The sequence below is a fragment of the Phyllobates terribilis genome, unplaced genomic scaffold, assembly GCF_046119375.1.
Source record: "Phyllobates terribilis strain yellow unplaced genomic scaffold, ASM4611937v1 Scaffold_5__5_contigs__length_657084704, whole genome shotgun sequence".
Taxonomy (NCBI): Eukaryota; Metazoa; Chordata; class Amphibia; order Anura; family Dendrobatidae; genus Phyllobates; species Phyllobates terribilis.
Genome location: NW_027362765.1, coordinates 348,342,461 through 348,358,232, shown reverse-complemented (window position 1 = coordinate 348,358,232; position 15,772 = coordinate 348,342,461). Strand labels below are relative to the sequence as shown.

At 58.6% G+C, this 15,772-nt stretch overlaps 1 protein-coding gene across 1 annotated transcript in view; it reads right to left on the bottom strand.

The window, feature by feature from the left end:
- HSPA12A (heat shock protein family A (Hsp70) member 12A) overlaps positions 1–15,483 on the bottom strand; it is a 160,933-nt gene extending 145,450 nt beyond the window's left edge. The window contains 1 exon segment of the mRNA XM_073684614.1: positions 15,332–15,483. Within this exon segment, the coding sequence (XP_073540715.1) occupies positions 15,332–15,359 (28 nt within the window). The 5' untranslated portion in view covers positions 15,360–15,483.
- Positions 15,484–15,772: the final 289 nt, after the last annotated feature.

The window sequence follows — 15,772 nt, the reverse complement described above, 5'->3', positions numbered from 1 at the left end:
CCTTGTAGACTGTGAGCCCTCGCGGGCAGGGTCCTCTCTCCACCATACTGCTGCACGACCAGCTCTACCCTCACCTACTGTATCCTCACCTATCCCTTGTAGACTGTGAGCCCTCGCGGGCAGGGTCCTCGCTCCACCATACCGCTGTACGACCAGCTCTACCCTCACCTACTGTATCCTCACCCATCCCTTGTAGACTGTGAGCCCTCGCGGGCAGGGTCTTCGCTCCACCATACCGCTGCACGACCAGCTCTACCCTCACCTACTGTATCCTCACCCATCCCCTGTAGACTGTGAGCCCTCGAAGGCAGGGTCCTCGCTCCACCATACCGCTGCACGACCAGCTCTGCCCTCACCTACTGTATCCTCACCCATCTCCTGTAAACTGTGAGCCCTCGCGGGCAGGGTCCTCGCTCCACCATACCACTGCACGACCAGCTCTACCCTCACCTACTGTATCCTCACCCATCCCCTGTAGACTGTCAGCCCTCGCGGGCAGGGTCCTCGCTCCACCATACCGCTGCACGACCAGCTCTACCCTCACCTACTGTATCCTCACCCATCCCTTGTAGACTGTGAGCCCTCGCGGGCAGGGTCCTCGCTCCACCATACCGCTGCACGAACAGCTCAGCCCTCACCTACTGTATCCTCACCCATCCCCTGTAGACTGTGAGCCCTCGCGGGCAGGGTACTCGCTCCACCATACCGCTGCACGACCAGCTCTACCCTCACCTACTGTATCCTCACCCATCCCCTGTAGACTGTGAGCCCTCGCGGGCAGGGTCCTTGCTCCACCATACCGCTGCACGACCAGCTCTACCCTCACCTACTGTATCCTCACCCATCCCTTGTAGACTGTGAGCCCTCGCGGGCAGGGTCCTCTCTCCACCATACCGCTGTACGACCAGCTCTACCCTCACCTACTGTATCCTCACCCATCCCTTGTAGACTGTGAGCCCTCGAGGTCAGGGTCCTCGCTCCACCATACCGCTGTACGACCAGCTCTCCCCTCACCTACTGTATCCTCACCCATCCCCTGTAGACTGTGAGCCCTCGCGGGCAGGGTCCTCGCTCCACCATACCGCTGCACGACCAGCTCTGCCCTCACCTACTGTATCCTCACCCATCCCCTGTAGACTGTGAGCCCTCGCGGGCAGGGTCTTCGCTCCACCATACCGCTGCACGACCAGCTCTGCCCTCACCTACTGTATCCTCACCCATCCCCTGTAGACTGTGAGCCCTCGCGGGCAGGGTCCTCGCTCCACCATACCGCTGCACGACCAACTCTACCCTCACCTACAGTATCCTCACCCATCCCCTGTAAACTGTGAGCCCTCGCGGGCAGGATCCTCGCTCCAACATACCGCTGCATGACCAGCTCTACCCTCACCTACTGTATCCTCACCCATCCCCTGTAGAGTGTGAGCCCTCGCGGGCAGGGTCCTCGCTCCACCATACCGCTGCACGACCAGCTCTACCCTCACCTACTGTATCCTCACCCATCCCCTGTAGACTGTGAGCCCTCGCGGGCAGGGTCCTCGGTCCACCATACCGCTGCACGACCAGCTCTACCCTCACCTACTGTATCCTCACCCACCTCTTGTAGACTGTGAGCCCTCGCGGGCAGGGTCCTCGCTCCACCATACCGCTGCACGACCAGCTCTGCTCTCACCTACTGTACCCTCACCCATCCCTTGTAGACTGTGAGCCCTCGCGGGTAGGGTCCTCGCTCCACCATACCGCTGCACGACCAGCTCTACCCTCACCTACTGTATCCTCACCCATCCCCTGTAGAGTGTGAGCCCACGCGGGCAGGGTCCTCGCTCCACCATACTGCTGTACGACCAGCTCTGCCCTCACCTACTGTATCCTCACCCATCCCCTGTAGAGTGTGAGCCCTCGCGGGCAGGGTCCTCGCTCCACCATACTGCTGCACGACCAGCTCTCCCCTCACCTACTGTATCCTCACCCATCCCCTGTAGACTGTGAGCCCTCGCGGGCAGGGTCCTCGCTCCACCATACCTCTACACGACCAGCTCTATCCTCACCTACTGTATCCTCACCCATCCCTTGTAGACTGTGAGCCCTCGCGGGCAGGGTCCTCGCTCCACCATACCGCTGCACGACCAGCTCTGCCCTCACCTACTGTATCCTCACCCGTCCCCTGTAGACTGTGAGCCATCGCGGGCAGGGTCCTCGCTCGACCATACCGCTGCACGACCAGCTCTACCCTCACCTACTGTATCCTCACCCATCCCCTGTAGAGTGTGAGCCCTCGCGGGCAGGGTCCTCGCTCCACCATACCGCTGCACGACCAGCTCTGCCCTCACCTACTGTATCCTCACCCATCCCCTGTAGACTGTGAGCCCTCGCGGGCAGGGTCCTCGCTCCACCATACCGCTGCACGACCAGCTCTACCCTCACTTACTGTATACTCACCCATCCCCTGTAGACTGTGAGCTCTCGCGGGCAGGGTCCTCGCTCCACTACATCGCTGGATGACCAGCTCTACCCTCACCTACTGTATCCTCTCCCATCCCATGTAGACTGTGAGCCCTCACGGGCAGGGTCCTCGCTCCACCATACCGCTGTACGACCAGCTCTACCCTCACCTACTGTATCCTCACCCATCCCCTGTAGACTGTGAGCCCTCACGGGCAGGGTCCTCGCTCCACCATACCGCTGCACTACCAGCTCTACCCTCACCTACTGTATCCTCACCCATCCCCTGTAGACTGTGAGCCCTTGCGGGCAGGGTCCTCGCTCCACCATACCGCTGTACGACCAGCTCTACCCTCACCTACTGTATCCTCACGCATCCCCTGTAGACTGTGAGCCCTCGCGGGCAGGGTCCTCGCTCCACCATACCGCTGCACGACCAGCTCTATCCTCACCTACTGTATCCTCACCCATCCCTTGTAGACTGTGAGCCCTCGCGGGCAGGGTCCTCTCTCCACCATACTGCTGCACGACCAGCTCTACCCTCACCTACTGTATCCTCACCTATCCCTTGTAGACTGTGAGCCCTCGCGGGCAGGGTCCTCGCTCCACCATACCGCTGTACGACCAGCTCTACCCTCACCTACTGTATCCTCACCCATCCCTTGTAGACTGTGAGCCCTCGCGGGCAGGGTCTTCGCTCCACCATACCGCTGCACGACCAGCTCTACCCTCACCTACTGTATCCTCACCCATCCCCTGTAGACTGTGAGCCCTCGAAGGCAGGGTCCTCGCTCCACCATACCGCTGCACGACCAGCTCTGCCCTCACCTACTGTATCCTCACCCATCTCCTGTAAACTGTGAGCCCTCGCGGGCAGGGTCCTCGCTCCACCATACCACTGCACGACCAGCTCTACCCTCACCTACTGTATCCTCACCCATCCCCTGTAGACTGTCAGCCCTCGCGGGCAGGGTCCTCGCTCCACCATACCGCTGCACGACCAGCTCTACCCTCACCTACTGTATCCTCACCCATCCCTTGTAGACTGTGAGCCCTCGCGGGCAGGGTCCTCGCTCCACCATACCGCTGCACGAACAGCTCAGCCCTCACCTACTGTATCCTCACCCATCCCCTGTAGACTGTGAGCCCTCGCGGGCAGGGTCCTCGCTCCACCATACCGCTGCACGACCAGCTCTACCCTCACCTACTGTATCCTCACCCATCCCCTGTAGACTGTGAGCCCTCGCGGGCAGGGTCCTTGCTCCACCATACCGCTGCACGACCAGCTCTACCCTCACCTACTGTATCCTCACCCATCCCTTGTAGACTGTGAGCCCTCGCGGGCAGGGTCCTCTCTCCACCATACCGCTGTACGACCAGCTCTACCCTCACCTACTGTATCCTCACCCATCCCTTGTAGACTGTGAGCCCTCGAGGTCAGGGTCCTCGCTCCACCATACCGCTGTACGACCAGCTCTCCCCTCACCTACTGTATCCTCACCCATCCCCTGTAGACTGTGAGCCCTCGCGGGCAGGGTCCTCGCTCCACCATACCGCTGCACGACCAGCTCTGCCCTCACCTACTGTATCCTCACCCATCCCCTGTAGACTGTGAGCCCTCGCGGGCAGGGTCTTCGCTCCACCATACCGCTGCACGACCAGCTCTGCCCTCACCTACTGTATCCTCACCCATCCCCTGTAGACTGTGAGCCCTCGCGGGCAGGGTCCTCGCTCCACCATACCGCTGCACGACCAACTCTACCCTCACCTACAGTATCCTCACCCATCCCCTGTAAACTGTGAGCCCTCGCGGGCAGGATCCTCGCTCCAACATACCGCTGCATGACCAGCTCTACCCTCACCTACTGTATCCTCACCCATCCCCTGTAGAGTGTGAGCCCTCGCGGGCAGGGTCCTCGGTCCACCATACCGCTGCACGACCAGCTCTACCCTCACCTACTGTATCCTCACCCATCCCCTGTAGACTGTGAGCCCTCGCGGGCAGGGTCCTCGGTCCACCATACCGCTGCACGACCAGCTCTACCCTCACCTACTGTATCCTCACCCACCTCTTGTAGACTGTGAGCCCTCGCGGGCAGGGTCCTCGCTCCACCATACCGCTGCACGACCAGCTCTGCCCTCACCTACTGTACCCTCACCCATCCCTTGTAGACTGTGAGCCCTCGCGGGTAGGGTCCTCGCTCCACCATACCGCTGCACGACCAGCTCTACCCTCACCTACTGTATCCTCACCCATCCCCTGTAGAGTGTGAGCCCACGCGGGCAGGGTCCTCGCTCCACCATACTGCTGTACGACCAGCTCTGCCCTCACCTACTGTATCCTCACCCATCCCCTGTAGAGTGTGAGCCCTCGCGGGCAGGGTCCTCGCTCCACCATACTGCTGCACGACCAGCTCTCCCCTCACCTACTGTATCCTCACCCATCCCCTGTAGACTGTGAGCCCTCGCGGGCAGGGTCCTCGCTCCACCATACCTCTACACGACCAGCTCTACCCTCACCTACTGTATCCTCACCCATCCCTTGTAGATTGTGAGCCCTCGCTGGCAGGGTCCTCGCTCCACCATACCGCTCCACGACCAGCTCTACCCTCACCTACTGTATCCTCACCCATCCCTTGTAGACTGTGAGCCCTCGCGGGCAGGGTCCTCGCTCCACCATACCGCTGCACGACCAGCTCTACCCTCACCTCCTGTATCCTCACCCATCCCCAGTAGATTGTGAGCCCTCGCGGGCAGGGTCCTCGCTCCACCATACCGCTGCATGACCAGCTCTGCCCTCACCTGCTGTATCCTCACCCATCCCCTGTAGACTGTGAACCCTCGCGGGCAGGGTCCTCGCTCCACCATACCGCTGCATGACCAGCTCTACTCTCACCTACTGTATCCTCACCCATCCCTTGTAGACTGTGAGCCCTCGCGGGCAGGGTCCTCGCTCCACCATACCCCTGCACGACCAGCTCTACCCTCACCTACTGTATCCTCACCCATCCTTTGTAGATTGTGAGCCCTCGCGGGCAGGGTCCTCGCTCCACCATACCCCTGCACGACCAGCTCTACCCTCACCTACTGTATCCTCACCCATCCCCTGTAGACTGTGAGCCCTAGCGGGCAGGGTCCTCGCTCCACCATACCGCTGTACGACCAGCTCTACCCTCACCTACTGTATCCTCACCCATCCCTTGTAGACTGTGAGCCCTCGCGGGCAGGGTCTTCGCTCCACCATACCGCTGCACGACCAGCTCTACCCTCACCTACTGTATCCTCACCCATCCCCTGTAGACTGTGAGCCCTCGAAGGCAGGGTCCTCGCTCCACCATACCGCTGCACGACCAGCTCTGCCCTCACCTACTGTATCCTCACCCATCTCCTGTAAACTGTGAGCCCTCGCGGGCAGGGTCCTCGCTCCACCATACCACTGCACGACCAGCTCTACCCTCACCTACTGTATCCTCACCCATCCCCTGTAGACTGTCAGCCCTCGCGGGCAGGGTCCTCGCTCCACCATACCGCTGCACGACCAGCTCTACCCTCACCTACTGTATCCTCACCCATCCCCTGTAGACTGTGAGCCCTCGCGGGCAGGGTCCTCGCTCCACCATACCGCTGCACGACCAGCTCTACCCTCACCTACTGTATCCTCACCCATCCCCTGTAGACTGTGAGCCCTCGCGGGCAGGGTCCTTGCTCCACCATACCGCTGCACGACCAGCTCTACCCTCACCTACTGTATCCTCACCCATCCCTTGTAGACTGTGAGCCCTCGCGGGCAGGGTCCTCTCTCCACCATACCGCTGTACGACCAGCTCTACCCTCACCTACTGTATCCTCACCCATCCCTTGTAGACTGTGAGCCCTCGAGGTCAGGGTCCTCGCTCCACCATACCGCTGTACGACCAGCTCTCCCCTCACCTACTGTATCCTCACCCATCCCCTGTAGACTGTGAGCCCTCGCGGGCAGGGTCCTCGCTCCACCATACCGCTGCACGACCAGCTCTGCCCTCACCTACTGTATCCTCACCCATCCCCTGTAGACTGTGAGCCCTCGCGGGCAGGGTCTTCGCTCCACCATACCGCTGCACGACCAGCTCTGCCCTCACCTACTGTATCCTCACCCATCCCCTGTAGACTGTGAGCCCTCGCGGGCAGGGTCCTCGCTCCACCATACCGCTGCACGACCAACTCTACCCTCACCTACAGTATCCTCACCCATCCCCTGTAAACTGTGAGCCCTCGCGGGCAGGATCCTCGCTCCAACATACCGCTGCATGACCAGCTCTACCCTCACCTACTGTATCCTCACCCATCCCCTGTAGAGTGTGAGCCCTCGCGGGCAGGGTCCTCGCTCCACCATACCGCTGCACGACCAGCTCTACCCTCACCTACTGTATCCTCACCCATCCCCTGTAGACTGTGAGCCCTCGCGGGCAGGGTCCTCGGTCCACCATACCGCTGCACGACCAGCCCTACCCTCACCTACTGTATCCTCACCCACCTCTTGTAGACTGTGAGCCCTCGCGGGCAGGGTCCTCGCTCCACCATACCGCTGCACGACCAGCTCTGCCCTCACCTACTGTACCCTCACCCATCCCTTGTAGACTGTGAGCCCTCGCGGGTAGGGTCCTCGCTCCACCATACCGCTGCACGACCAGCTCTACCCTCACCTACTGTATCCTCACCCATCCCCTGTAGAGTGTGAGCCCACGCGGGCAGGGTCCTCGCTCCACCATACTGCTGTACGACCAGCTCTGCCCTCACCTACTGTATCCTCACCCATCCCCTGTAGAGTGTGAGCCCTCGCGGGCAGGGTCCTCGCTCCACCATACTGCTGCACGACCAGCTCTCCCCTCACCTACTGTATCCTCACCAATCCCCTGTAGACTGTGAGCCCTCGCGGGCAGGGTCCTCGCTCCACCATACCTCAACACGACCAGCTCTACCCTCACCTACTGTATCCTCACCCATCCCTTGTAGATTGTGAGCCCTCGCTGGCAGGGTCCTCGCTCCACCATACCGCTCCACGACCAGCTCTACCCTCACCTACTGTATCCTCACCCATCCCTTGTAGACTGTGAGCCCTCGCGGGCAGGGTCCTCGCTCCACCATACCGCTGCACGACCAGCTCTACCCTCACCTCCTGTATCCTCACCCATCCCCAGTAGATTGTGAGCCCTCGCGGGCAGGGTCCTCGCTCCACCATACCGCTGCATGACCAGCTCTGCCCTCACCTGCTGTATCCTCACCCATCCCCTGTAGACTGTGAACCCTCGCGGGCAGGGTCCTCGCTCCACCATACCGCTGCATGACCAGCTCTACCCTCACCTACTGTATCCTCACCCATCCTCTGTAGATTGTGAGCCCTCGCGGGCAGGGTCCTCTCTCCACCATACCGCTGCATGACCAGCTCTACCCTCACCTACTGTATCCTCACCCATCCCTTGTAGACTGTGAGCCCTCGCGGGCAGGGTCCTCGCTCCACCATACCGCTGCACGACCAGCTCTACCCCCACCTACTGTATCCTCACTCATCCCCTGTAGACTGTGAGCCCTCGCGGGCAGGGTCCTCAGTCCACCATACCGCTGTACGACCAGCTCTACCCCCACCTACTGTATCCTCACCCATCCCTTGTAGACTGTGAGTCCTCGCGGGCAGGGTCCTCGCCCCACCATACCGCTGCACGACCAGCTCTCCCCTCACCTACTGTATCCTCACCCATCCCTTGTAGACTGTGAGCCCTCGCGGGCAGGGTCCTCGCTCCACCATACCGCTGCACGACCAGCTCTACCCTCACCTACTGTATCCTCACCCATCCCTTGTAGACTGTGAGCCCTCGCGGGCAGGGTCCTCGCTCCACCATACCGCTGCACGACTAGCTCTACCCTCACCTACTGTATCCTCACCCATCCCCTGTAGATTGTGAGCCCTCGCGGGCAGGGTCCTCGCTCCACCATACCGCTCCACGACCAGCTCTACCCTCACCTACTGTATCCTCACCCATCCCTTGTAGATTGTGAGCCCTCGCGGGCAGGGTCCTCGCTCCACCATACCGCTGCACGACCAACTCTACCCTCACCTCCTGTATCCTCACCCATCCCCTGTAGACTGTGAGCCCTCGCGGGCAGGGTCCTCGCTCCACCATACCGCTGTACGACCAGCTCTACCCTCACCTACTGTATCCTCACCCATCCCCTGTAGACTGTGAGCCCTCGCGGGCAGGGTCCTCGCTCCACCATACCGCTGCACGACCAGCTCTACCCTCACCTACTGTATCCTCACCCATCCCTTGTAGATTGTGAGCCCTCGGGGGCAGGCTCCTCTCTCCACCATCCCTCTCACGACCAGCTCTACCCTCACCTACTGTATCCTCACCCATCCCTTGTAGACTGTGAGCCCTCGCTGGCAGGGTCCTCTCTCCACCATACCGCTGTATGACCAGCTCTACCCTCACCTACTGTATCCTCACCCATCCCCTGTAGACTGTGAGCCCTCGCGGGCAGGGTCCTCGCTCCACCATACCGCTGCACGACCAGCTATACCCTCACCTACTGTATCCTCACCCATCCCCTGTAGACTGTGAGCCCTCGCGGGCAGGGTCCTCGCTCCACCATACCGCTGCACGACCAGCTCTACCCTCACCTACTGTATCCTCACCCATCCCCTGTAGACTGTGAGCCCTCGCGGGCAGGGTCCTTGCTCCACCATACCGCTGCACGACCAGCTCTACCCTCACCTACTGTATCCTCACCCATCCCTTGTAGACTGTGAGCCCTCGCGGGCAGGGTCCTCTCTCCACCATACCGCTGTACGACCAGCTCTACCCTCACCTACTGTATCCTCACCCATCCCTTGTAGACTGTGAGCCCTCGAGGTCAGGGTCCTCGCTCCACCATACCGCTGTACGACCAGCTCTCCCCTCACCTACTGTATCCTCACCCATCCCCTGTAGACTGTGAGCCCTCGCGGGCAGGGTCCTCGCTCCACCATACCGCTGCACGACCAGCTCTGCCCTCACCTACTGTATCCTCACCCATCCCCTGTAGACTGTGAGCCCTCGCGGGCAGGGTCTTCGCTCCACCATACCGCTGCACGACCAGCTCTGCCCTCACCTACTGTATCCTCACCCATCCCCTGTAGACTGTGAGCCCTCGCGGGCAGGGTCCTCGCTCCACCATACCGCTGCACGACCAACTCTACCCTCACCTACAGTATCCTCACCCATCCCCTGTAAACTGTGAGCCCTCGCGGGCAGGATCCTCGCTCCAACATACCGCTGCATGACCAGCTCTACCCTCACCTACTGTATCCTCACCCATCCCCTGTAGAGTGTGAGCCCTCGCGGGCAGGGTCCTCGCTCCACCATACCGCTGCACGACCAGCTCTACCCTCACCTACTGTATCCTCACCCATCCCCTGTAGACTGTGAGCCCTCGCGGGCAGGGTCCTCGGTCCACCATACCGCTGCACGACCAGCCCTACCCTCACCTACTGTATCCTCACCCACCTCTTGTAGACTGTGAGCCCTCGCGGGCAGGGTCCTCGCTCCACCATACCGCTGCACGACCAGCTCTGCCCTCACCTACTGTACCCTCACCCATCCCTTGTAGACTGTGAGCCCTCGCGGGTAGGGTCCTCGCTCCACCATACCGCTGCACGACCAGCTCTACCCTCACCTACTGTATCCTCACCCATCCCCTGTAGAGTGTGAGCCCACGCGGGCAGGGTCCTCGCTCCACCATACTGCTGTACGACCAGCTCTGCCCTCACCTACTGTATCCTCACCCATCCCCTGTAGAGTGTGAGCCCTCGCGGGCAGGGTCCTCGCTCCACCATACTGCTGCACGACCAGCTCTCCCCTCACCTACTGTATCCTCACCAATCCCCTGTAGACTGTGAGCCCTCGCGGGCAGGGTCCTCGCTCCACCATACCTCAACACGACCAGCTCTACCCTCACCTACTGTATCCTCACCCATCCCTTGTAGATTGTGAGCCCTCGCTGGCAGGGTCCTCGCTCCACCATACCGCTCCACGACCAGCTCTACCCTCACCTACTGTATCCTCACCCATCCCTTGTAGACTGTGAGCCCTCGCGGGCAGGGTCCTCGCTCCACCATACCGCTGCACGACCAGCTCTACCCTCACCTCCTGTATCCTCACCCATCCCCAGTAGATTGTGAGCCCTCGCGGGCAGGGTCCTCGCTCCACCATACCGCTGCATGACCAGCTCTGCCCTCACCTGCTGTATCCTCACCCATCCCCTGTAGACTGTGAACCCTCGCGGGCAGGGTCCTCGCTCCACCATACCGCTGCATGACCAGCTCTACCCTCACCTACTGTATCCTCACCCATCCTCTGTAGATTGTGAGCCCTCGCGGGCAGGGTCCTCTCTCCACCATACCGCTGCATGACCAGCTCTACCCTCACCTACTGTATCCTCACCCATCCCTTGTAGACTGTGAGCCCTCGCGGGCAGGGTCCTCGCTCCACCATACCGCTGCACGACCAGCTCTACCCCCACCTACTGTATCCTCACTCATCCCCTGTAGACTGTGAGCCCTCGCGGGCAGGGTCCTCAGTCCACCATACCGCTGTACGACCAGCTCTACCCCCACCTACTGTATCCTCACCCATCCCTTGTAGACTGTGAGTCCTCGCGGGCAGGGTCCTCGCCCCACCATACCGCTGCACGACCAGCTCTCCCCTCACCTACTGTATCCTCACCCATCCCTTGTAGACTGTGAGCCCTCGCGGGCAGGGTCCTCGCTCCACCATACCGCTGCACGACCAGCTCTACCCTCACCTACTGTATCCTCACCCATCCCTTGTAGACTGTGAGCCCTCGCGGGCAGGGTCCTCGCTCCACCATACCGCTGCACGACTAGCTCTACCCTCACCTACTGTATCCTCACCCATCCCCTGTAGATTGTGAGCCCTCGCGGGCAGGGTCCTCGCTCCACCATACCGCTCCACGACCAGCTCTACCCTCACCTACTGTATCCTCACCCATCCCTTGTAGATTGTGAGCCCTCGCGGGCAGGGTCCTCGCTCCACCATACCGCTGCACGACCAACTCTACCCTCACCTCCTGTATCCTCACCCATCCCCTGTAGACTGTGAGCCCTCGCGGGCAGGGTCCTCGCTCCACCATACCGCTGTACGACCAGCTCTACCCTCACCTACTGTATCCTCACCCATCCCCTGTAGACTGTGAGCCCTCGCGGGCAGGGTCCTCGCTCCACCATACCGCTGCACGACCAGCTCTACCCTCACCTACTGTATCCTCACCCATCCCTTGTAGATTGTGAGCCCTCGGGGGCAGGCTCCTCTCTCCACCATCCCTCTCACGACCAGCTCTACCCTCACCTACTGTATCCTCACCCATCCCTTGTAGACTGTGAGCCCTCGCTGGCAGGGTCCTCTCTCCACCATACCGCTGTATGACCAGCTCTACCCTCACCTACTGTATCCTCACCCATCCCCTGTAGACTGTGAGCCCTCGCGGGCAGGGTCCTCGCTCCACCATACCGCTGCACGACCAGCTATACCCTCACCTACTGTATCCTCACCCATCCCCTGTAGACTGTGAGCCCTCGCGGGCAGGGTCCTCGCTCCACCATACCGCTGCACGACCAGCTCTACCCTCATCTACTGTATCCTCACCCATCCCCTGTAGACTGTGAGCCCTCGGGGGCAGGCTCCTCTCTCCACCATACCGCTGTATGACCAGCTCTACCCTCACCTACTGTATCCTCACCCATCCCCTGTAGACTGTGAGCCCTCGCGGGCAGGGTCCTCGCTCCACACCGCTGCACGACCAGCTCTACCCTCACCTACTGTATCCTCACCCATCCCCTGTAGACTGTGAGCCCTCGCGGGCAGGGTCCTCGCTCCACACCGCTGCACGACCAGCTCTACCCTCACCTACTGTATCCTCACCCATCCCCTGTAGATTGTGAGCCCTCGCGGGCAGGGTCCTCGCTCCTCCTGTACCAGTCGCTGACTTGTATTGTTCATGATTACTGTAAGTGTATCTGCTATGTATACCCCGATCACATGTAAAGCGCCATGGAATAAATGGTGCTATAATAATAAATATTAATAATAATAATAATGACGGTGGCCGAGCGCTGACTACTGTGTAACATGGGGGGAATGTGATCGTCTGATTCTGAGCCCCGATCATAGGAGGGTGCTTACACTTATGCAACCACATCATTGTTGTGTTGTAATTTTTTTTCCCATGTCAGAACTATTTCAGTTTGTTTCTCGGTGGATTTGTGCAGATTATGGCGACATTAAAGGGAACAAAAAGTCCTGGAATGATTCTTCTTGGTGGGATTATTTTACCAAGGGTGTGTAGACTTTTATATGCAAAGAAGATGTGAAACTAGGGGTATTACGTCCTGCCCGGATACATGGGAGAAAAGGAAGGGTATCACATCCTGCTCAGATACACAGGACAAAGGAGGATGAGGTGTATCACATCCTGCTCAGATACACAGGACAAAGGAGGATGAGGTGTATCACATCCTGCTCAGATACACAGGACAAAGGAGGATGAGGTGTATCACATCCTGCTCAGATACACAGGACAAAGGAGGATGAGGTGTATCACATCCTGCTCAGATACAGAGCACATCGAGGGGGGATGTATCGCATTGTCAATAAGCCCCTTGTGTCCACCCACCTCATTGTAGATTGTCAGCTCCTACCAGCAGGGGCGCCATTATTTTTGCAGGAATTATTGATTTGTCTCTATGTTACTTATGACTGTTGTATATGAACCTCTGAATTGTACAGCGCTGCGGAATATGTTGGCGCTATATAAAGATTATTATTATTACTGTTATTACATCCAGCTGGGATACATAGGAGAGAGGATCACATGCTGCGCGCATACATAGGGATGAGAACGGTATCACGTCCTGCTCAGATACACAAGTATCACAACCTGTCTGGAAACAAAGGACAGAGGAGCCTGACGTCCTGTATGGTGGAGGAGGATATAATGTCCTGTATGGTGGAGGGGGATATAACGTCCTGTATGGTGGAGGAGGATATAATGTCCTGTATGGTGGAGGGGGATATAACGTCCTGTATGGTGGAGGAGGATTTAATGTCCTGTATGGTGGAGGAGGATTTAATGTCCTGTATGGTGGAGGAGGATATAATGTCCTGTATGGTGGAGGAGGATATAATGTCCTGTATGGTGGAGGAGGATATAACGTCCTGTATGGTGGAGGGGGATATAACGTCCTGTATGGTGGAGGGGGGATATAATGTCCTGTATGGTGGAGGGGGGATATAATGTCCTGTATGGTGGAGGAGGATTTAATGTCCTGTATGGTGGAGGAGGATTTAATGTCCTGTATGGTGGAGGAGGATATAATGTCCTGTATGGTGGAGGAGGATATAACGTCCTGTATGGTGGAGGGGTGATATAATGTCCTGTATGGTGGAGGGGGGATATAATGTCCTGTATGGTGGAGGAGGATATAATGTCCTGTATGGTGGAGGGGGATATAATGTCCTGTATGGTGGAGGGGGATATAATGTCCTGTATGGTGGAGGGGGATATAATGTCCTGTATGGTGGAGGGGGATATAATGTCCTGTATGGTGGAGGGGTGATATAATGTCCTGTATGGTGGAGGGGGGATATAATGTCCTGTATGGTGGAGGAGGATATAATGTCCTGTATGGTGGAGGAGGATATAATGTCCTGTATGGTGGAGGGGGATATAATGTCCTGTATGGTGGAGGAGGATATAATGTCCTGTATGGTGGAGGGGGATATAATGTCCTGTATGGTGGAGGGGTGATATAATGTCCTGTATGGTGGAGGGGTGATATAATGTCCTGTATGGTGGAGGAGGATATAATGTCCTGTATGGTGGAGGAGGATATAATGTCCTGTATGGTGGAGGGGTGATATAATGTCCTGTATGGTGGAGGGGGATATAATGTCCTGTATGGTGGAGGGGGATATAATGTCCTGTATGGTGGAGGGGTGATATAATGTCCTGTATGGTGGAGGAGGATATAATGTCCTGTATGGTGGAGGAGGATATAATGTCCTGTATGGTGGAGGAGGATATAATGTCCTGTATGGTGGAGGAGGATATAATGTCCTGTATGGTGGAGGGGGATATAATGTCCTGTATGGTGGAGGAGGATATAATGTCCTGTATGGTGGAGGAGGATATAATGTCCTGTATGGTGGAGGAGGATATAATGTCCTGTATGGTGGAGGGGGGATATAATGTCCTGTATGGTGGAGGGGGATATAATGTCCTGTATGGTGGAGGAGGATATAATGTCCTGTATGGTGGAGGAGGATATAATGTCCTGTATGGTGGAGGGGGGATATAATGTCCTGTATGGTGGAGGGGGATATAATGTCCTGTATGGTGGAGGGGGATATAATGTCCTGTATGGTGGAGGAGGATATAATGTCCTGTATGGTGGAGGGGGATATAATGTCCTGTATGGTGGAGGGGGTGATGTGCTGGACTAGTTGCCCCCGGTCCGGTCCCGGGCTGCTCTCCTCCTGCGCACTGCAGCCGCACCCTCCCTGCAGGAGACAGTCAGCAGGTAAGAGACACGTGCGGCACAATGACAGCGCAGAGGAGGACGGCGGCCGCTACTGTGTCCCGGTGTCTGCTGCACCCGGGGGGAATAGAGGAGACTGAGGGGAAACATCACAGCCCCCCACATAACAGCCCACCACCCCCGTACATGATTCCGTTATCACAGCTCATCCTCCGTTATCGCCGGATATGTACAGGACCGGTCCCCGCAGCGCAGAGCATCAGAGGAGCGGACAGTCCCGAGCACCGGCCCCCGGAGCCGCATCCCCGGACACCGTCCTACCTGCAGCCTGGACCTCCCGCACCGACATGATCAGCGATGTCCCTGCAGTGACTGCGGAGGAGAGGAGAGAAGGAGGAGCGGCAGCAGCGGGAGGAGCGGCAGCAGCGGGAGGAGCTGAAGTCTGCACCGACCCCCAACGCCCCCCGACACTCCACAGAGAAGTCAGGACTGCGGACCGGGCACCAAGAGACAGAAATACACTGAGGAGTGGTGACGTCACTGCTGTATAATATAACTGATATCTGGAGAGCGGTGATGTCACTGCTGTATAATATAACTGATATCTGGAGAGCGGTGATGTCACTGCTGTATAATATAACTGATATCTGGAGAGCGGTGATGTCACCTCCTGTATAATATAACTGATATCTGGAGAGCGGTGATGTCACTGCTGTATAATATAACTGATATCTGGAGAGCGGTGATGTCACTGCTGTATAA